At 49.9% G+C, this 23,105-nt stretch overlaps 1 protein-coding gene across 1 annotated transcript; it reads right to left on the reverse strand.

Annotated features, from left to right (window-relative positions):
- Positions 1 to 782: 782 nt before the first annotated feature.
- Positions 783 to 22,165, reverse strand: LOC144611340 (cytochrome P450 2J2-like). Its single transcript, XM_078430399.1, has 9 exons — positions 21,796 to 22,165; positions 14,417 to 14,579; positions 12,677 to 12,829; positions 11,607 to 11,767; positions 8,480 to 8,653; positions 7,630 to 7,771; positions 5,565 to 5,752; positions 4,027 to 4,168; positions 783 to 3,012 (listed from the first exon to the last, which is right to left on the reverse strand). The coding sequence occupies exons 1-9, from the start codon at positions 22,009 to 22,011 to the stop codon at positions 2,798 to 2,800; spliced, it is 1,554 nt and encodes a 517-aa protein (XP_078286525.1). The 5' UTR covers positions 22,012 to 22,165; the 3' UTR covers positions 783 to 2,797.
- Between the last annotated feature and the right edge of the window lie 940 nt (positions 22,166 to 23,105).

Consider the following 23,105-nt stretch of genomic DNA (forward strand, 5'->3'; position numbering starts at 1 on the left):
AGTGGGGACATGTTTCCTGCCTCTAACGTGTCCAACCCCTTAATAATCTTATACGTTTCGATAAGATCCCCTCTCATCCTTCTAAATTCCAGTGTATACAAGCCTAGTCGCTCCAGTCTTTCAACATATGATAGTCCCGCCATTCCGGGAATTAACCTAGATAGGTAACGTTTGGAGTCAAGCCCTCCAGTAAAAGAGTCCTGACCCAAATGTCTCCTATCTCCGCTGTGGTGCACTCTGTGTTGGCAGATTAACCAAAGATTAACAATGTGCTGGTAACTCAGCGGGTCAGGCAGCATCTCTGGAACAAAGGAATAGGTGACCCATCCTGGTAGGATGCTTTCTATGGCTACTGAATGGTTCCCCATAAGCTAAGGATGTCGTCCCGATCTTCCAACCTACCTCATTGCGCACCTTGCAATTTTCTCTCTGCAATTGTAAAGCTCTGTGACACTTTGTTCTGCACTCGGCCATTTTTGCCTTTGTACACTACCTGGTGTAATGGTGCAGAAATGATAAAACGGGCTCTACGTGAATGGGGCGGAAACGATAAAACTGCTGGAAGAACTCAGTGGGACGAGCAGCATCTGTGGAGGCAGAGTTTTGGGTCGAGACCTTGTGAATGGTTGTGCTTTAATGGCTCAACGCCGCCACCATCAGGCAAGATGTGCAATTTCAACCAGTCATTGGGGTCACATTTAAACCAGTGATAACTCACTTAATCATTAAACCTTTCTTTCTCGCGACGCAGGAAGAAATGATCCCACCACCTCTCAGTCCATCCACTTATCATCCTGCAAGAATTTATTTACAAATGCACCATTTCTTCATGAAAATTATTTTAAAAGGACAACTTAAATAGACAATAGACAATAGGTACAGGAGTAGGCCACTGGGCCCTTCGAGCCAGCACCACCATTCAATGTGATCATGGCTGATCATTCTCAATCAGTACCCCGTTCCTGCCTTCTCCCCATACCCCCTGACTCCGCTATCCTTAAGAGCTCTATCTAGCTCTCTCTTGAATGCATTCAGAGAATTGGCCTCCGCTGCCTTCTGAGGCAGAGAATTCCACAGATTCACAACTCTCTGACTGAAAAAGTTTTTCCTCATCTCCGTTCTAAATGGCCTACCCCTTATTCTTAAACTGTGTGGCCCCTTGTTCTGGACTCCCCCAACATTGGGAACATGTTTCCTGCCTCTAACGTGTCCAACCCCTTAATAATCTTGTACGTTTCGATAAGATCCCCTCTCATCCTTCTAAATTCCAGTGTATACAAGCCCAGTCGCTCCAGTCTAAATTTGGTTATTCCAAATGAAATAACCGGGAACTGCAGATGCTGGTTTATACTAAAGAAAGACGCAAAATGCTGGAGAATATCACAGGGGACGGACTCTCTATCGATGATGTTTAGTTCAAAGATACTGTGCGGATACAGGCTCCAGAGATGCTGCCTGACCCGCTGAGTTGCTCCAGTGTTTTGTGATACCATGATCACTCGTAAACCAGTTCGATCCTACTCATTAGGGACAATTTACCGACCAAGCCACATACATTATCTTGCACGGCATCGTGAAAGGAAGGTAGAGAATCCGTCCGAGACTTGTCTAGACAGTCTCCGGGAACGGCTGGGACGGGTAGACAACCGGGGTGCGGTGGTGCTGGAGCTCACCGGAGCTCCGCTCCGGCACCCAGTGACAGCTCCGGCACCTAAAATACTAGCACTGCAACACTGGTATCAGCCATGATCACACTGAATGGCGGTGCTGGCTCGAAGGGCCGAATGGCCGACTCCTGCGTCTGTTGTCTATTGTCTGTTGTATATTGTATGTTGTTGGTTGTCTGTTGTCTGTTGTCTATTGTATATTGTCTGTTATCTATCGTCTGTTGTCTGTTGTATGTTGTCTGTTGTCTATTGTATATTGTCTGTTGTATATTGTCTGTTGTCTGTTGTCTGTTGTCTATTATCTGTTGTCTGTTGTATATTGTCTGTTGTCTGTTGTCTGTTGTCTGTTGTCTATTGTATATTGTCTGTTGTCTGTTGTCTGTTGTCTATTGTCTGTTGTCTATTGTCTGTTGTCTATTATCTGTTGTCTGTTGTATATTGTCTGTTGTCTGTTGTCTGTTGTCTGTTGTCTATTGTATATTGTCTGTTGTCTGTTATCTATTGTCTGTTGTCTATTGTCTGTTGTATGTTGTCTATTGTATATTGTCCGTTGTCTATTGTCTATTGTATATTGTATATTGCCTATTGTCTGTTGCCTGTTGTCTGTTGTCTGTTGTCTATTATCTATTGTCTATTGTCTGTTGCCTGTTGTCTGTTGTCTATTATCTATTGTCTGTTGTCTGTTGTCTGTTGTCTATTATCTATTATCTATTGTCTGTTGTCTGTTGTCTATTGTCTATTGTATATTGCCTATTGTCTATTGTCTGTTGTCTGTTGTCTATTATCTATTGTCTATTGTCTGTTGCCTGTTGTCTGTTGTCTGTTGTCTATTATCTATTGTCTATTGTCTGTTGTCTGTTGTCTATTGTCTATTGTCTATTGCCTATTGCATATTGTATATTGTATATTGTCTATTGTCTATTGTCTATTGTCTGTTGTCTGTTGTCAATTGTCTGTTGTCTATTGTCTGTTGTATATTGTCTATTGTCTATTGTCTGTTGTATATTGTCTGTTGTCTGTTGTCTGTTGTCTATTGTCTGTTGTATATTGTCTATTGTTTGTTGTCTGTTGTCTGTTGTCCTCTATTCCAATCCAGCGTGGTCCCGGTTTCCTGAAAGCCATCTCCGGTGTCAGTCCGATGGGAGTGTGGCCCCATTACCGGGAGCCTTCCTGCACCTTATCCCCAGCTTGTAGGGGCGTGGGCCGAGCGTGACCTTGTACACGGGCTGCAGGCTGGGAGTGGTGGCCGGGTCAGGCCAATAGAACTCAAAGTCGCGGAGCAGAGAAGTGAAGAACAGGAAGAGCTCCATCTTGGCCAGCTTCTCGCCCGGGCAGGCTCGCAGACCTGGAACAGACAGGTTCACCAGGGCGTGAGCATTACCAAACCATACCATACACAACTTGTGGAAAATAACTGCAGATGCTGGTGCAAATCGAAGGTATCACAAAAAAAGCTGGAGGAACTCAGCGGGTCAGGCAGCGTCTCAGGAGAGAAGGAATGGGTGACGTTTCGGGTCTGAAGAAGGATCTCGACCTGAAACATCACCCATTCCTTCTCTCCTGAGATGCTGCCTGACCCGCTGAGTTACTCCGGCTTTTTGTGCTTATCTTCGGTGTAAACCAGCATCTGCACTTTCTTCGTACGCGAGGTTTAGAGGGATATGGGCCGAATGCAGGCGATGGGCCAAATGGGACATCTTGGTCAGCATGGATGGGTTGGGCCGAATGGCCCGTTTCTGTGCTATCACTCTGCGCCATTCACGCAGAAGTGTTCACAGCTAGAATTTTAGTTTAGTTTAGAGATACAGTGTGGAAACAGGCCCGCAGGCCCACCCAGTCTGTGCTGACCAGCAAGGCCCGCAGGCCCACCCAGTCTGTGCTGACCAGCAAGGCTCTCTGGCCCACCCAGTCTGTGCTGACCAGCAAGGCCCTCAGGCCCACCCAGTCTGTGCTGACCAGCAAGGCCCTCAGGCCCACCCAGTCTGTGCTGACCAGCAATCCCCGCACACTAACACTATCCCACACACACACACACACACACACACACACACACACACACACACACACACACACACACACACGACAATTTTACATTCATACCAAGCCAATTGACCTACAAACCTGTATGCCTTGGAGTGTGGGAGGAAGCTGAAGATCTCGGAGGAATCCCACGCGGGTCATTATGGTGAACGTACAAACTCAATACAGACAGCACCCGTAGTCGGGATCGAACCCGGGTCTCCGGCGCTGTGAAGCAGCAACTCTACCGCTGCGCCATCGTGCCGCCACTGAATGAAGGTTAAATTAATTGAACACTGGCTGGAACCTCTAATTCCAACACCACGGTTTGGTTACTCACCCATTGAAAATGGAACAAATGCGTCCGGCTTGAAGAATTCCCCCTTCTCGTTCAGAAAGTTCTCCGGATTAAATTCTTTAGGGTACTTCCATTGTGTTTCATCCGATAAAACCGATGCCAGGTTTATGATGACCAGAGTCTTCTACAAATAGAAAGCAGCATCAAATATCTGTGTCATTATCAATTCTAGAGAGTGAAGTTCTACCCAATGTACAAGTATTAGTTTAGAGATACAGCGCGGAAACAGGCCCTTTGGCCCACTGAGTCCGCACCGACCAGCGATCCCCGCACACTAACGCTATCTTACACACACTAGGGACAATTCACATTTACACCAAGCCAATTAACCCACAAACCTGTACGTCTTTGGAGTGTGGGAGGAAACCGAAGATGAGAGGAGATCTTATCGAAACGTATAAGATTATAAAGGGGTTGGACACGTTAGAGGCAGGAAACATGTTCCCAATGTTGGGGGAGTCCAGAACCAGGGGCCACAGTTTGAGAATAAGGGGTAGGCCATTTAGAACTGAGATGAGGAAAAACTTTTTCAGTCAGAGAGTTGTGAATCTGTGGAATTCTCTGCCTCAGAAGGCAGTGGAGGCCAATTCTCTGAATGCATTCAAGAGAGAGCTAGATAGAGCTCTTAAGGATAGCGGAGTCAGGGGGTATGGGGAGAAGGCAGGAACGGGGTACTGATTGAGAATGATCAGCCATGATCACATTGAATGGCGGTGCTGGCTCGAAGGGCTGAATGGCCTCCTCCTGCACCTATTGTCTATTGTCTATCTCAGAGAAAACCCACGAGGTCGAGGGGAGAACGTACAAACTCTGTACAGACAGCGCCCGTGGTCAGGATCGAACCTGGGTCTCTGGCGCTGTGAGGCAATAGCTCTACCCGCTGTGCCACTGTGCCGTTTAAGTTCATTGACCAAGAAATCACACCAACGTCCTTAGAAGACTAAGGAAATTTGTCAAGTGTAGAAAGGAAATGCAGATGCTGGTGTTTACACTCCTGTATCCCTGTGTCCTGCAACACGCCCTATCTACCTGTGACGCCACTTTTAGGGAACTATGTACCTGCGCTCCTAGATCCATCTGCTCTACAACGCTCGCTATCTGCCTGTGACACCATTTTCAGGGAACTGTACACCTAGATCCCTCTGTTCTACAACACTCCCTGTCTACCTGTGACACCACTTTCAGGGAACTGTGCACCTGCGCTCCTAGATCCCTCTGCTCTACAACACTCCCTGTCTACCTGTGACACCACTTTCAGGGAACTGTGTACCTGCGCTCCTAGATCCCTCTGCTTTACAACACTCCCTTATCTACCTGTGACACCACTTTCAGGGAAATGTCTACCTGTACACCTAGAACCCTCTGTTCTACCACACTCCCTGTCTACCTGTGACGCTGCTTTCAGTGAACTGTGTACCTGTACTCCTAGAGCCCTCTGCTCTACAACACTGCCCTGACCCTTGCTTGGTTGAGAGCTGAAGTGGGGCTGGGGAAGAGGTGGTCAGGAAAGCAAGGGTCACCTTCTTCAGCCGGTATCCCCGGAAGGTGACGTCCTCGAATGTCGTGTGTCCGGCGGCGAGCGGCACGATGTTGCCAAACCTCTGGACCTCGTGGATGACCGCGCTGAGGTACGGCATGTTGGGTCCGTCCTCCATGCTCGGGGCACGTGTCCACCCGATCACCTCGGCTATCTCCCGCTGGCACCTCTCTGTGGAAAGGGAAGCCGTGGATTACAGAGCCCACCCGTTCCCGATGCACGACCTGTCCCTCCAGCTGCGTCATTTCACAAGTGGGCGCAGCGGTAGAGTTGCCGCCTTGCAGCGAATGCAGCGCCGGAGACCCGGGTTCGATCCCGACTACGGGCGCCGTCTGTACGGAGTTTGTACGTTCTTCCCGTGACCTGCGTGGGTTTTCTCCGAGATCTTCGGTTTCCTCCCACACTCCAAAGACGTACAGGTTTGTAGGTTAATTGTCTTGGTAAATGTAAAAAATGTCCTAGTGTGTGTAGGATAGTGTTAGTGTGCGGGGATCGCTGGTCGACGCGGACCCGGTGGGCCCAAAAGGGCCTGTTTCTGCGCTGTATCTCTAAACTAAAGGTGATAGGAGCAGAATTAGGCCATTTGGCCCATCAAGTCCCCTCTGCCAATTGGCTAGTGCCCTCATTTTGTCTTCATGGGTTACGGCAAGTCCAGCTTTTATTGCCCATTCCTAGCTGCCTTTGAGAAGTCATAAGTTCATAATTTCTAGGAGCAGAATTAGGCCATTCGGCCCATCAAGTCTACTCCGCCATTCAATCATGGCTGATCCATCTCTCCCTCTCAACCCCATTCTCCTGCCTTCTCCCCATCACCCCTGACACCCGCACTAATGAAGAATCGGTCATTCTCCACCTTAGAAATATCCATTGACTTGTCCTCCTTTTATTCTGAGGCTGTGCCCTCTGGTCCTAGACTCTCCCACTGGTGGAAACATCCTCTCCACATCCACTCTATCCAGGCCTTTCGCTATTCGGCGAGTTTCAATGAGGTCCCCCCTCATCCTTCTAAACTCCAGCGAGTACAGGCCCATTGCCGACAAACCATCTACCACAACCAGAGAGAAGTCCTGAACAACTATCTACCCCGTTGGAAACATTGGCACCATCTTTGATCAGATTTTGCTGGCTTTACCTTGCACTGAACGTTATTCCCTTTATCTATACACTGTGCATGGCTCATTTGTAAACACGTATTGTCCTTCCGCTGACTGGTTAGACAATAGACAATAGGTGCAGGAGGAGGCCATTCGGCCCTTCGAGCCTGTACGCACCGCCATTCAATGTGATCATGGCTGATCATTCTCAATCAGTACCCCGTTCCTGCCTTCTCCCCATACCCCCTGACTCCGCTATCCTTAAGAGCTCTATCCAGCTCTCTCTTGAATGCATTCAGAGAATTGGCCTCCACTGCCTTCTGAGGCAGAGAATTCCACAGATTCACAACTCTCTGACTGAAAAAGTTTTTCCTCATCTCAGTTCTAAATGGCCTACCCCTTATTCTTAAACTGTGGCCCCTGGTTCTGGACTCCCCCAACATTGGGAATATGTTTCCTGCCTCTAACGTGTCCAACCCCTTAATAATCTTATACGTTTCGATAAGATCTCCTCTCTTCTATTAGCACACAGTCTGTACTGGGCGTAGACTCTCCCACTAGTGAAAACATCCTCTCCACATCCACTCTATCCAGAAAAAGCCTCTGTGTTTCATTTAAGATGTTGGCTGCCCACGTTTACCCATCCCATTTGACTTTAGGCTTGAGAGATACACAGTGCGGAAACAGGCCCCTACGGCCCACCAGGTTCATGCCAACTAGTAATCACCCCGTACACTAGCACTGTCCTACGCACACGAGGGGTAAGTTGCAATTGCACCAAGCCAATTAACCTGCAAACCTGTACGTCTTTGGAGCGTGGGAGGAAATTGAAGATCCTGAAGAAAACTCACGCGGGGAGAACGTGCAAACTCCGTACGGAGAGCGCCCAGCAGTCGGGATCGAACCCGGGTCTCCGGCGCTGTGAGGCAGCGGCTCTACCCGCCGCCCTTTTACCTTGTATGTCGGGGTAGAGCATCATGATTAGCAGCCCCCACTGGAGGGTGTTTGTGGTCGTTTCAGTGCCGGCGATGAACAGGTCGATAACGTTATGGAGCAGATTACCCTCCGTCATGCAGGACGTCTTACATCCCTGTTCCTGCGAACACAACAAAGACGGTGTGGGAGGGAACGGCAGACGCTGGTTCACACCGGAGATAGACACACAATACCGGAGCAACTCAGCGGGTCGGGCAGCATCTCTGGAGGGGAGGAATGGGTGACGCTTCGGGTCGAGACCCTTCTTCAGACTGAGAGACAGAAGAAGGCCATCGTCCCTCTTTCACATCAGGGCGGCACGGTGGCGCAGCGGCAGAGTTGCTGCCTCACAGCGCCAGAGACCCGGGATCGATCCTGACTACGGGTGCTGCCTGTACCTTCTCCCTTGACCTCCGGTTTCCTCCCACGCTCCAAAGACATGCAGCTTTGTAGGTTAATTGGCTTGGGATAATTGTAAAACTGTCCCTAGTGTGTGTAGGACAGTGTTAGTGTGTGGGGGATCGCTGGTCGGCGTGGACTCGGCAGGCCTAAGGGCCTGTTTTCGCGCTGTATCTCTGAATGAAACGCTCTTAAGGATAGCGGAGTCAGGGGGTATGGGGAGAGGGCAGGAACGGGGTACTGATTGTGAATGATCTGCCGAATTCACATTGACTGGCTGCGCTGGCTCGAAGGGCCGAATGGCCTCCTCCTGCACCTATTGTCTATTGTCTATACTGCCCCCCTGTGGTCAGCTGAAAGATGAAAGAAACTAAATTGTCACGTGCGCCTACTCGCCAACAAACTGAAGTGACTCCACTTCTGGGCCCACCTTTTCCATCTCCTGTAGGTACGCGTCAATAAAATCTCGGATGGTTTCACCGCTCCGAGTCTCGCGGTGTTGGTCGATGAAGCCCTGGAGGATGGCTTCGATGGAGCGCTGGTTCTTGAATATCTTCTGGTGCGGTCCAGGGAAATAGCCAAAGAAAGGCACCACGGAGTACATCTGAAGAACAAGGAAGAACGAGACGTTAACCTTGCGTGTGTGGGAAGGAACTGCGGATGAAGGGTTAAATGGAAGGCAGACATGAAAAGCTGGAGTGACTCTGTGGGTCAGGTGGAATCTCTGCTGGGGGGGGGAGGGAAGGAACAATAGACAATAGACAATAGGTGCAGGAGTAGGGCCATTCGGCCCTTCGAGCCAGCACCGCCATTCAATGTGATCACGGCTGATCATTCTCAATCAGTACCCCGTTCCTGCTTTCTCCCCATACCCCCTGACTCCGCTATCCTTAAGAGCTCTATCTAGCTCTATCTACCTCTGCCTTAAATCTATCTAGCTCTCTCTTGAATGCATTCAGAGAATTGGCCTCCACTGCCCTCTGAGACAGAGAATTCCACAGATTCACAACTCTCTGACTGAAAAAGTTTTTCCTCATCTCCGTTCTAAATATCATATCATATCATATATATACAGCCGGAAACAGGCCTTTTCGGCCCACCAGGTCCGTGCCGCCCAGCGATCCCCGTACATTAACACTATCCTACACCCACTAGGGACAATTTTTACATTTACCCAGCCAATTAACCTACAGACCTGTACGTCTTTGGAGTGTGGGAGGAAACCGAAGATCTCGGAGAAAACCAACGCAGGTCACGGGGAGAACGTACAAACTCCTTACAGTGCAGCACCCGTAGTCAGGATCGAACCTGAGTCTCCGGCGCTGCATTCGCTGTAAAGCAGCAACTCTACCGCTGCGCTACCGTGCGGGGATCGCCGGTCGGCACGGACGCGGTGGGCCGAAGGGCCTGTTTCCGTGCTGTATCTCTAAACTTTAAACTAAACTATCAACAACGACAAAATGAAATTCTTAGTTAGATCTGAATAAAGGCCAGTGAACACAATACACAGAGACAATAATGATAATAATGAACAATGTAATAAATTAATAAGCCCATATTAATGGCAGTGCCATCATAACCAGTCTGTAGTTCGTTGTTGAGGTTTGTGTTGTGCCGCCCTAGCTACAAGGGCCGGGTCAAGCTACAAGGGCTGTTCCGAGTATAGTTACCAGGACTCTGTTACATAGAGCTCTAGGGGCTGGTGGAATCAAGGGATATGGGGAGAAGGCAGGCACGGGTTACTGATTGTGGATGATCAGCCATGATCACATTGAATGGCGACGCTGTCTCGAAGGGTCAAATGGCCTCCAACTGCACCTTTTTCTATCTTTCTATGACTCGAGGGGCCTGAGCTACAGGGCGAGGTTGAAATGGCCTACCCCTTATTCTTAAACTGTGTGGCCCCTTGTTCTGGACTCCCCCAACATCTAACGTGTCCAACCCCTTAATAATCTTATACGTTTCGATAAGATCCCCTCTCATCCTTCTAAATTCCAGAGTATACAAGCCTAGTCGCTCCAGTCTTTTAACATATGACAGTCCCGCCATTCCGGGAATTAGGTGACGTTTCGGGACGGATTTAATGGATCCCTATTAAATCTTTCCCCTCTCAACCAGCGCAGAGATGGTGGAGAGATCAGTGCGGCGGTCGATGATGCCACTGACCGACGGACGTGGACGTGGAAGTTAGGACGCCGCTCCTGGGGGAAGGAACGTCGGAGGATCTGGTGTGTGGGGGGGGGAACCAGCATGAGGGAGGGGGAAAGGGAGGGGGGGGGGGGGAACCAGCATAAGGGAGGTGGAGGGGGAGGGGGGGGGGGGAACCAGCATGAGGGAGGTGGAGGGGGAGGGGGAGGGGGGGGCTGGCCCGCGGTGTACTTTCAAACTTTGTCGGCGCCCTTTATGTGGCGGCTCTTTGCATACCTTGGGTGTGCAAGCAAAGAATTTCACTGCGACTTGTCAAATGTGACTATAAAGCATTCATTCATTCACCCTTCTTCAGAAGAGGGGAGAGGGGAGTGAGAGATATTGGTGGTAAAGGGAGAAATGAACAGAAGATATGCAAAAAGAAACGGCGATGACCAAGGAAAGGTGAAGCCCACAATGGTCCATTGTTGGCAGTGGGATAGGTGACAACGAGTCACACAGGTAATGGAACATGACAGGGCATCAGTAAAACTGTTACGGACACTAGGGTGGGTGGGGGGGAGAGGCGGAGAGAGGGAGAGCAGATGAAAGAGTTATTTGAAGTTGGAGAAATCAATATCCACATGGTAGACACGCGATGCTGGAGTAACTCAGCGGGACAGTCAGCATCTCGGGAGAGAAGGAATGGGTGACGTTTCGGGTCGAGACCCATCTTCCACATCCACATTTCACTGTGAAGACATTTTACAGAACATCTACATCGACAGGAGCAGGGTGGCGGTGCAGCGGTAGAGTTGCTGCCTCACAGCACCAGAGACCCGGGTTCGATCCTGACTACGGGCGCTGTCTGTACGGAGTTTGTACCTTCTCCCTGTAACCGCGTGGGTTTCCTCCGGGTGCTCCGGTTTCCTCCCACGTCCCAAAGCCAGCTGGTTTGTAGGTGAATTGGCTTCGGCAGATCGTCTTTAGACTTTAGGCTTTTGAGATGCAGCGTGGAAACAGGCCCTTCGGCCCACCGAGCCCACGCCAACCAGCGATCACCCCGTGCACTAGCGCTATCCTACACACATGAGGGACAATTTACAACTGTACCCAGCCAATTAGCCTACAAACCTGCACATCCCTGGGATGTTGGAGGAAACCGGAGCACCCGGGGAAAATCCGCGCGGTCACGGGAAGAACGTACCCGTAGTCAGGATTGAACCCGGGTCTCTAGCACTCTAAGGCAGCAACTCTACTACTGAGCCATTGTCCCTAGTGTGTGTGGGATAGAACTAGTGTACGGATAAGAACCTCGGTGGGTCAAAGCAGCCCATCTCCACGCCGTATCTGCAAAACTAAACTAAAACGAAAGACCACCAATTTAATCGGGCCCCGTTCAGGTCCCCGCGCCCGGGCGCCCCCCTCACCATCGCCCACGCTGTCGTCTGAAGCACCAGGTTCTCCTCCAACAGTTCCACCAGCCTCGTGAACGTCTTGTCTTCGTAGTGGAATCGTCTGCCCATCACCACGGAGCAGATCACGTTGGAAACGGCGCTGGTGATCTTAGGACCAGGGTTGAAAGGTCGACCTGACCAATGGAAAGTGAACGAAAGAACGAAAGAACGAATGAATGAATGAATGAAGACTCCAAGTCACGGTGATATTCTCTGCTTCGAATTCCCAAGGTATGCAAAGAGTGGCCACATGAAGGGCAGTGACAATGTTACAAGGTATTCCAAGCCGGGTCCTCCTCTGTTCCCCCCCCCCCCCCCCCCCCCCCCATCTCCTGTTAAGAAGCGCGAGAGTATAAGTTGAAGGTAGACACAAAATGCCAGAGTAACTCAGCAGGACAGGCAGCGTCACTGGAGAGAAGGAATGGGTGACGTTTCGGATCGAGACCCTTTTTCAGACTGTCCCCCACTCCCAATTCCTCCGTCTACGCTGCTGCGGGAATGGCAGACCGCCCACAACTGGACATGATCCTGGAGAGGCCATTGCTCTACATATCAACCTGAATCAATTTAGTTTTAGACGCAAAGCTGGAGTAACTCATTTTAGTTATAGTTTAGTTTCGAGATACAGCGTGGAAACAGGCCCTTCAGCCCCACTGGGTCATAAGGGATAGGAGTAGATTTAGGCCATTCGGCCCATCAAGTCTACTCCGCCATTCAATCATGGCTGATCTATCTCTCCCTCCTACCCCATTCTCCTGCCTTCTCCCCGTAAACCTCTGACACCCGTACCGCGCCGACCAGCGATTCCCCTCACATTAACGCTGTGAACACTAACAATAACTGCGGCACAATTTACACTCCAAGCCAATTAACCTACAATTCTCTTTGGAGTGTGGGAGGAAACTGACAATCTCGGAGAAAGCCCACAGTGGGAACGTGCAAACTCCCTACGGACAGCACCCGTACTCGAGATCGAACGCGGGTGTCTGGCGCTGTGAGGCAGCAACTCTACCGCTGCCACCTACTCATTCTCAGGCACTTACCTTCTGATGCTTTGAAGACATTAGTCAAATACTGGACTTCTTCCAGAATGTTCTCTTCAAAGGCGATTTTGCCCAAACCAAAATTTCTCAGCACCGTCAGTGTAAACCTACGCTGCTGCTTCCAGGACCTCCCGTAGTGGGCCAAAATGATGCCTGATAGTAAAGAGGAAAAGGAAAATTAGCATCTCGATATCAACACAGACACAGAGAAACTGCAGGTGCTGGAATCTTGAGCAAAACACGAAGTGCTGGAGGAACTCAGTGGACCAGGCAGCAACTGTGGAGGGAATGAACGGATGACATTTTGGGTCCCATACACCCACCACTTTTTGTGTGAAAAAGTTACCCCTCGGGTTCCTATTAAATCTTTTCCCCTTCACCTTAAACCAGTGAACTGCATTTTACACCATTTTATTGAAATAGAAATGCAAAAGCTTGTTCTTAATGGGCAGCATGGTGGCACAGCGGTAGTAGAGTCACTGCGCTGGAGACCCGGGTTCGATCCCGACTACGGGTGCTGTCTGTACGGAGTTTGTACGTTCTCCCCGTGGGTTTTCTCCGAGATCTTCAGTTTCCTCCCACAGTCCAAAGACGCAGAGGTATGTAGGTAAATTGGCTTGGTAAATGTAAAATTGTCCCTAGTGTGTGTAGGATAATGTTAATGTGCGGGGATCACTGGTCGGCGCGGACCTGGTGGGCCGAAGGGCCTGTTTCCGCGCTGTTTCTCTAAACTAAACTAAACTAATGGTCCAAACATCACCAAGAAACATAGCAACATAGAAAATAGGTGCAGGAGGAGGCCATTCGGCCATTCGAGCCAGCACTGCCATTCAATATGATCATGGCTGATCATCCAAAATCAGTGCCCCATTCCTGCTTTCTCCCCATATCCCTTGATTCCGTTAGTTCTAAGAGCTATATCTAACTCTCTCTTGAAAACATCCAGTGAATCGGCCTTCACTGCCTTCTGCGGCAGAGAATTCCACAGATTCACAACTCTCTGGGTGAAAACGTTTTTCTTCCTCTCAGTCCTAAATGACCTACCCCTTATTCTTAAACTGTGATCGCTGGTTCTGGACTCCACCAACATCAGGACCATTTTTCCTGCATCTAGCCTGTCCAATCCTTTAAGAATTGTATATGTTTCTATAAGATCCCCTCTCATTCTTCTAAATTCCAGTGAATACAAGCTCAGTTGACCCATTCTTTCATCATACGTCAGTCCCGCCATCCCGTGAATTAACCTATGTGAACCTACGCTGCACTCCCTCAATAGTAAGAATGTCCTTCCTCAAATTAGGAGACCAAAACTGCACACAATACTCCAGGTGCAGTCTCACCGGGGCCCTGTACAACTGCAGTAGGACCTCCTTGCTCCTAAACGTAAATCCTTTCGTAATGAGGGCCAACATGCCATTAGCTATCTTCACTGCCTGCTGTACCTGCACGCTTACTTTCAGTGACTGATGTACAAGCACACCCAGGTCTCGTTGCACCTCCCCTTCTCCTAATCTGACACCATTCAGATAATACTCTGCCTTCCCGTTCTTGCCACCAAAGTGGATAACCTCACATTTGTCCAAATTATACTGCATTCTGCCCACTCACCCAACCCGCCCAAGTCACCCTGCAGCCTCATAGCATCCTCATCGCAGCTCCACACTGCCACCCAGCCTTGTGTCATCCGCAAACTTGGAGATGTAAACGAGGAGGTGAAACAAAACTCTTAGCGTCTATTACCTTGACCTTTCGAGAGGTCCTCCAGGAGTGCAATATAGGGGCGGTCGGCAAATTCTCTTCCATGTTGGACGAGGGCCTCTTGAATGATCTGGTATCCGTTGAGTGCAACCATAGGCATGCCGAAGACGTAACAGGTTAGAATGTTCCCGTACTGTTGGGAAAGCTTAAACAGGGACAGAGATCGGAAGAGAATAAGTGTGGAATTCTGGAAAGGCTCCTGCAAGCTGCCTCATTTCAGTTTGGTTTCAGTCCTGTTTATTGTTACTTGTACCGAGGTACAGTGAAAAGCTATTTTGTTACGTGCGATCCAGTCAGCGGAAAGACAATACATGATTACAATCGATCCACTTACAGCGTACAGATAGATACATGACAAAGGGAATATCGTTTAGTGCAAGGTAAAGCCGGCAAAGTCTGATCAAGGATAGTCCGAGGGTCATCAAAGGGGTAGATAGTCACGGCTATCTGGTTGTGGTAGGATGGTTCAGTTGCCTGATAACAGCTGGGAAGAAACTGTCCCTGAATCTGGAGGTGTGCGTTTACACACTTCTGTTCCTTTTGCCCGATGGGAGAGGGGAGAAGAGGGAGTGGCCGGGGTGAGACTGGTCCTTGATGATGCTGCTGGCCTTGCCGAGGCAGCGTGAGGTGCAGATGGAGTCAATGGTAGGGAGGTTGGTTTGTGTGATGGTCTGGGCTGCGTCCACAATTCACTGCAATTTCATGCGGTCTTGGATGGAGTTCCCAAACCAAGCTGTGATGCATCCTGGTAAAATGCTTTCTAGGGTACGACCTGAACAGAGGCTGAAAGTAAAAGGGTGGCACGGTGGTACAGTGGTAGAGCTACTGCCCTACAGCGCTAGAAACCTGGGTTCGATCCTGACGACAGGTGCTGTCTGTATGGAGATTGTACGTTCTCCCTTTGACTTGTGTGGGTTTTCTCCGAGATCTTCGGTTTCCTCCCACACTCCCAAGACGTACAGGTTTGTAGATTGATTGGCTTGGTATGAATGTAAAATTGCCCCTAGTGTGTGTAGGATAGTGTTAATGTGTGGGGATCGCTGGTCGGTGTGGACTCGGTGGGCCGAAGGGCCTGTTTCCGCGCTATCTCAATATTAAAAAATAAATAAAATAATTAAGTGTCACTATGTTAAGAAGCTGACTTTACATTAGTCTGAAGAAGGGTCCTGACTCAAAACGTCACCCATTCCTTCTCTCCAGAGATGCTGCCTGTCCTGCTGAGTTACTCCAGGATTTTTGTCTGTCTATAGTTTACTTTAGTTCAGTTTAGAGATACAGCATGAAAACAGGCCCTTCGGCCCTCTGAGTCCATGTCGAACAGACACACACACACACACACACACACACACACACACACACACACACACACACACACACACACACACACACACACACACACACACACACACCACAAAGCTAATTTACCTACAAACTTGCACATATCTGGAGTGTGGGAGGAAACCGGAGATTCCAGAGAAAACCCACGCCGGTCACGGGGAGAACGTTCAAACTCCATACAGACAGCGCCCGTAGTCAGGATGGAACCCGGGTCTCTGGCGCTGTAAGGCAGCAACTCTACCGCTGCGCCACCGTGCCGCCCCAGTTAGTTGTCAGTCAGAGAGAAGGGGAGGAGGGAGGTGTGGAACAAAGAGAATGACTGTGAATGGGTGCATTAGAATGGTTCTATGGTAGCAACTACCAACATGGTGCAACGTATTATTAATTGTAAGGTTGTGGAACCTGTTAAGCAGCTAGCTCAAAGTGAGGGGGATAACATAAACGGAGTCACGACTATATTCAAACATAAAAAGAAAAATGTTGGAAACGTAACCGGAGAGTCGCTGTCTTTACAGCGCCAGAGACACGGGTTCGATCCCGACCACGGGTACTGTCTGTACGGAGTTTGTACGTTCTCCCCGTGACCTGCGTGGGTTTTCTCTGAGAACTTCGGTTTCCTCCCGCACTCCAAAGACGTCCAGGTTTGTAGGTTAATTGGCTTGGTGTAAATGTGAATTATCCCTAGTGTGTGTAGGATAGTGTTACCGCGCGGGAATCGCTGTTCAGAAGCTCCTGTTATAGGAGGAGAATTAGGCCATTCGGCCCATCAATTCTACTCCGCCACTCAATCATGGTTGATCTATCTTTCCCTCCTAACCCCAATCTCCTGCCTTCACCCCATCACCCCTGACTAACCCATGGCTCCGGTATGACTTTACTGAATTGTTTGTAAAACAAAGGGCTTCAGTACAGATGCTCCTCGACGTACAATATTTCGACTTTGCGATGGTGCAAAAACGAGACACATTCAGTAGAAACCGTACTTCAAATTTTGAATTTTGATCTCTTCCTGGGTTAGCGCCCTGCGTTTTCAACTTGCGGTTTATCGGAACATAGAAACATAGAAAATAGGTGCAGGAGTAGGCCATTCGGCCCTTCGAGCCTGCACCGCCATTCAATATGATCATGGCTGATCATCCAACTCAGTATCCCGTACCTGCCTTCTCTCCATACCCCCTGATCCCTTTAGCCACGAGGGCCACATCTAACTCCCTCTTAAATATAGCCAATGAACTGGCCTCAACTACCTTCTGTGGCAGAGAATTCCACAGATTCACCACTCTGTGTGAAAAAAAACTTTCTCATCTCGGTCCTAAAAGACTTCCCCCTTATCTTTAAACTGTGACTCCTTGTTCTGGACTTCCCCAACATCGGGAGCAATCTTCCTGCATCTAGCCTGTCCAACCCCTTAAGAATTTTGTAAGTTTCTATAAGATCCCCCCTCAATCTTCTAAATTCCAGCGAGTACAAGCCGAGTCTATCCAGTCTTTCTTCATATGAAAGTCCTGCCATCCCAGGAATCAATCTGGTGAACCTTCTCTGTACTCCCTCGATGGAATGTAACCACATCGTACGGTGAGGTGCACCTGTACAGGTAGGTACCTGTAACAATAAAGCACCATTGTATCATTGAACCATTGGCCTTCATCGTCAAGGAGAAGGGGGCATGTGGGGATATGGAGATGAGGAACTTCACCTCATCTCCACAGGGATACCAGGTCCTTCTGTGTTGCACCCCTGGGTCACAATGGCCTGGCCTCTGGGAGGTTCTTCATCATGAATGAGACGGTTCAAGAAGGCAGACACAACGTGCTGGAGTAACTCAGCGGGTCAGGCAGCGTCTCTGGAAGATGTGGACAGGAGACGCTTTGGGTCAGGACCCTTCTTCGTGCTCAGACTGAATGAGAAAAGGGTGGCATTCAGAACGATCTTCTTTCGAGACGCAGGGAACGGCACAGTGGAGCAGCTGGTAACATGCCACAGGAGCAGAATTAGGCCATTCGGCCCATCAAGTCTACTCTGCCATTCAATCATGGCTGATCACGACACGGTGGCGCAGCGGTAGAGTTGCCGCCTTACAGCGAATGCAGCGCCGGAGACTCAGGTTCGACCCTGACTACGGGCGCCGTCTGCACGGAGTTTGTACGTTCTCCCCGTGACCTGCGTGGATTTTCTCCGAGATCTTCGGTTTCCTCCCGCACTCCAAAGACGTACAGGTTTGTAGGTTAATTGACTGGGTAAATGTAAAAATTGGCCCTAGTGTGTGTAGGATAGTGTTAATGTGCGGGGATCGCTGGGCGGCGCGGACTCGGTGGGCCGAAGGGCCTGTTTCCGCGCTGTATCTCTAAATCTAAATCTAAAAAATCTATCTTTCCCTCTCAACCCCATTCTCCTGCCTTCTCCCCGTAACCTTTGAGGTAGAGGTGCTGCCTCACGGCACCGGAGACCCTAGGTTTGATCCTGACCTCGGGTGCTGTGCTGTCTGTGTGGAGTTTTCACGTCTCCCTGTGACTGCGTGGGTTTCCTCCGGGTGCTCCGGTTTCCTCCCGCATCCCAAAAAGTCGTGCGGGTTTGTGGGTTAATTGGCCCTCTGTGACTGTGTCTCTTGGTGTACGGGGAGTGTGTAAGAAAGTGGGATAACGTGGAACCGGTGTGATCGGGTGATCGCTGGACTCGATGGGCCGAAGGGCCTATTTCCACCCTGCGTCTTTAGGGTTTGTTGGTTACTTTGGACGGGTTTGTGAGCTAATTGTCCCTCTGTAAATCCTCTCCTGTGGATGAGAGAGTGGGGATCGCTGGTCGGCATGGACTCGGTGGGCCGAAGGGCCTGTTTCCACCCTGCGTCTTTAGGGTTTGTTGGTTACTTTGGGCGGGTTTGTGAGCTAATTGTCCCTCTGTAAATCCTCTCCTGATGTACAGGGAGTGGATGAGAGAGTGGGATAATGTAGAACTAGTGTGCGGGGATCGCTGGTCGGCATGGACTCGGTGGGCCGAAGGGCCTGTTTCCGAGCTGTGTCTCTAAACTGAAGTCCTCTATCTCAGCAATATCTGGTGTAACCAGATTCTTGTAGTGTGACACCCAGAATAAGTGCCGGCAATTATCCCAGCGACCGAATGCAAATTGAAAGGTGCAGCGTCTCGTATTTCGCTTGGGCTGCTCAGAACCCCGGTGGGTAGACAACACAAAATGCCGGAGTAACTCAGCGGGGCTGGCAACATCTCTGGAGGGAAGGAACGGGTGGCGTTTCGGCTCGAAGCCCTTCTTCAGACTGGTGTCAGGGGAGAGGGAGACAAAATGGTGAGGGTGCAGAGGAGATTTACTAGAATGTTGCCTGGGTTTCAGCACTTAAGCTACAGAGAGAGGTTGAACAGGTTGGGTCTTTATTCTTTGGAGCGTAGAAGGTTGAGGGGGGACTTGATAGAGGTTTTTAAAATTTTAAGAGGGACGGACAGAGTTGACGTGGGTAGGCTTTTCCCTTTGAGAGTGGGGAAGATTCCAACAAGGGGACATAGCTTCAGAATTGAGGGACAAAAGTTTAGGGGTAACATGAGGGGTAACTTCTTTACTCAGAGGGTGGTGGCTGTATGGAATGGGCTTCCGGTGGAAGTGGTGGAGGCAGGCTCGATTTTATTATATAAGAGTAAATTGGATAGGTTTATGGATAAGAGGGGATTAGAGGGTTATGGTCTGAGGAGGAGGAGCCAGCGCTGCCTGCAGTCCGTCTGTCTTTTGTGTTTTTTGTTGTTTTTGTCTCAATTGTAGTGTTAATATGATGTAGTGTTGTATGTTATGTTTTGGGGGGGGGGGGGGGGGTGGGAGGGAACGGGAACTGTAACTGTAACATTCTCTCTCCAGAACGGAGACGCGACCTTTGTTCTGTATCGTGTCTCCGTTCCCGTTGCGGCCTACCACCGGCCATGCACCTGGGACCACCTGGGTCTCTGGTTCGCAGAGCCCGCGGTCCGGACTCACCACCTGCGGCGCTGGCTGCCTGCGAATGCTGCGGGAACGGCTGCGACTCGTCTCCGGAGGCTCCGGCGCGGGCCGCGTGGACGTCGGAAGCCCGCAGGCCCCTGGATGGGGGCCGACATCGGGAGCTCCGGCAGCGGCAGAGGCAACGTGTCCGCCCGCCCCGAATCGCGGGGCTTGGGTCGGCCCGCCACGGACCTTTCACCATCCGGCGGGGGCTTCAATATCGGGAGCCCCGACCGCCCCGACGTGGCAACTCCAACAGCCTGACCGCGGGACAAGACGGCAGGGAAGAGAAAAAGACATTCTGGCCTTCCATCACAGTGAGGAGGGACTGGAGGAGACTCACTGTGATGGATGTTTCTTTTTGTTTGGTGTTAGTTGTGATTGTATGTGTTATTGCATTTTTATTGATTAATCTTATTGGTCTTATTGTTCAACTGTGGGTAATGTTTCATTTTACTACACATTTATGTGTATGTAACAAATAAACGACTATTGACTATTGACTATTGACTATTGAGAGCAGGTAGATGAGACTAGGTCAGAGAGAATGGTCGGCGTGGACTGGTAGGGCCGAACGGGCCTGTTTCCGTGCTGTAGTTGTTATATGGTTATATGGTTATATGGTTATATGGTTATATGGTTATATGGTTATAGATACGGGAAGTGTAAGGTGTGAAAATGGGACAAAGGAGATCAAGGAAAATGTAGAATAGATCATTGTTAGGTGTTTTTTCTTATCTGTTCAAAACAAGCAGAGATAAAATGTAGTCGGAGACAGCAAGACTGGTCGGAGAACTGGGAAGGGGGAGGGATGGAGAGAGAGTGAAAGCAAGGGTTACCTGAGGTTAGAGGTCGATGTTACAACACAGCGGTATGAATATTAATTTCTGTAATTCAAGTAGCCCCGGCATTCCCTCTCTCTCCATCCCTCCCCCACCCAAGTCGCACCAGCTTCTCGTTCTCACCCGACAAACAGCTAACAACCTTCCTTTATCACCGCTGAGTTACTCCGGCATTTTGTGTTGTCTACCCACCGGGGCTCTGAGCAGCCCAAGCGAAATACGAGACGCTGCACCTTTCAATTTGCATTCGGTCGCTGGGATAATTGCCGGCACTTATTCTGGGTGTCACACTACAAGAATCTGGTTACACCAGATATTGCTGAGATAGAGGACTTCAGTTTAGAGACACAGCTCGGAAACAGGCCCTTCGGCCCACCGAGTCCATGCCGACCAGCAATCCCCGCACACTAGTTCTACGTTATCCCACTCTCTCATCCACATTGTCCTTTATCTCTCCGCATCATCGTCTATATCTCTCGTTTCCCTGCCCCCTCACCCCACCCCGACTCTCAATCTGAAGAAGGGTCTCGACCCGAAACGTCACCCATTCCTTCTCTCCAGAGAAGCTGCCTGTCCCGCTGAGTTACTCCAGCATTTGGTCTCGATCTCCGTGACCTGTTCCTGTGCCAACTTTCTTTCCTCGTACCAAAGCTTTTTTTGTTATGTACGAAGCACAGATCCCCCCTCAAAATCAAAATCACCACCCCTCCTCATTCCTACATGGGGTGCGAGCATGTACCACCTTTATTGAGTTGGGTTTAGTCACGTTATATTTAGTTTATTTTCACGTGTACCGAGGTACAGTGAAAAGCTTTTGTTGCGTGCTGACCAGCCAGCAGAAAGACAAATCATGATTACAATCGAGCCGTCCACAGTGTATGGATCCATGATAAGGGAATAACGTTTAGTGCAACGTAAAGCCAGCAAAGCCCGGTCAAGGATTGTTCGAGGGTCGCTAATATTAGTTCAGCACTGCTCTCTGGTTGTGGTAGGATGGTTCAGTTGTTACAGGGCCCTTGTTAGACTGCACCTGGAGTACTGTGTGCAGTTTTTGTCTCCAAATTTGAGGAAGGATATTCTTGCTATTGAGGGCGTGCAGCGTAGGTTTACTAGGTTAATTCCCGGAATGGCGGGACTGTCATATGTTGAAAGACTGGAGCGACTAGGCTGGTTCAAGGTTTACGCAGGAGAAGGTGTCTGCTTACCTCTGTCAAGGCCAGGTGGGGGGCCTTGGACCCGAGGAATACGTTGGCGGCCAGGGTCCACATGGGTGGGCCGGGGGGCAGATGGCGGTCCACCCAGAGCTTCCTCAGGGCCGCCAGCCCCAGGAAGACCATCAGGAAGACCAGGAAGGTTGGCAGGTCCAGCCAAGGCAACCATCGGAGAGGGGGCAAGTCCAACATCGATCTCACACCTCCCATTCCAGAGAGAGATGTCTCCAGACCGACCCACCAACTCTCCCTGCTCTCAGCCTGCGAGCCTACGATGTTTAGAGTAATGGATCTGTCCGCAGGCAGGTGGAGTCTTGACTCTGCTGTATTTCCTGTACGGACAATTTTTGTACCGACTCGCCTTTTTGAGCTTCGGCTTTGTGGCGGGGAGTATCCAACTCCAGCTCAAAGTGCAGCCAGATATTTTCACTTATTTATTAACTACCTCTGGCACAGTCCCTTCTTGTGTAAGAAGGGGCTGCAGATGTTGGTTTAAACCGAAGACAGACGCAAAAAGTGCCTGATTACAATCCAGCCATTTTTAGATACATGATGAGATAGAAGGTATTTATTCACCAAATGCTGGAGTAACTCAGCGGGTCAGGCAGCATCTAGGAGAGAAGGAATGGGTGACGTTTCGGGTCGAGACCCTTCTTCAGACTGATGTCAGGGGGGGCGGGACAAAGGAAGGGACTGATGAGATAGAGCTCTAGTTAGATGGAGCTCTGGGGGTTAGCGGAATGAAGGGATATGGGGAGAAGGCAGGCACAGGTTACTGATTGTGGATGATCAGCCATGATCACAATGAATGGCGGTGCTGGCTCGAAGGGCCAAATGGCCTCCTCCTGCACCTATTTTCTATGCTTCTATGATAAGGGGATAAGGTTTAGTGGGGATAAGGGGATAAGGGGATAAGGTTTAGTGCAAGGAAAAGCCAGCAAAGACCAATCAAAGATAGTCCGAGGGTCACCAAAGAGGTAGATAGTAGTTCAGCACTGCTCTCCGGTTGTGGTAGGATGGTTCAGTTGCCTGATAACAACTGATATCACCCTGTTTCTACCTGTGTTGTGCTGAGACCCATTTCCTGAGGTTGACCATTCCTCATGTCCAAGACCAATGCTGCTGGCTTTCAATTCAATGAGACATTATTGTCACATGTCGCTGAGGTGCAGTGTGCAAGAAGGAATTGCAGGTGCTGGTTTACACCGAAGATAGGCACAAAGTGTTGGAGTAACTCAGCGGGACAGGCGGCATCTCTGGAGAGAAGCAATGGGTGACGTTTTGGGCCGAGACCCTTCTCTCCA

The sequence above is a fragment of the Rhinoraja longicauda genome, chromosome 40 (assembly GCF_053455715.1).
Source record: "Rhinoraja longicauda isolate Sanriku21f chromosome 40, sRhiLon1.1, whole genome shotgun sequence".
In the NCBI taxonomy this organism is placed as follows: domain Eukaryota; kingdom Metazoa; phylum Chordata; class Chondrichthyes; order Rajiformes; family Arhynchobatidae; genus Rhinoraja; species Rhinoraja longicauda.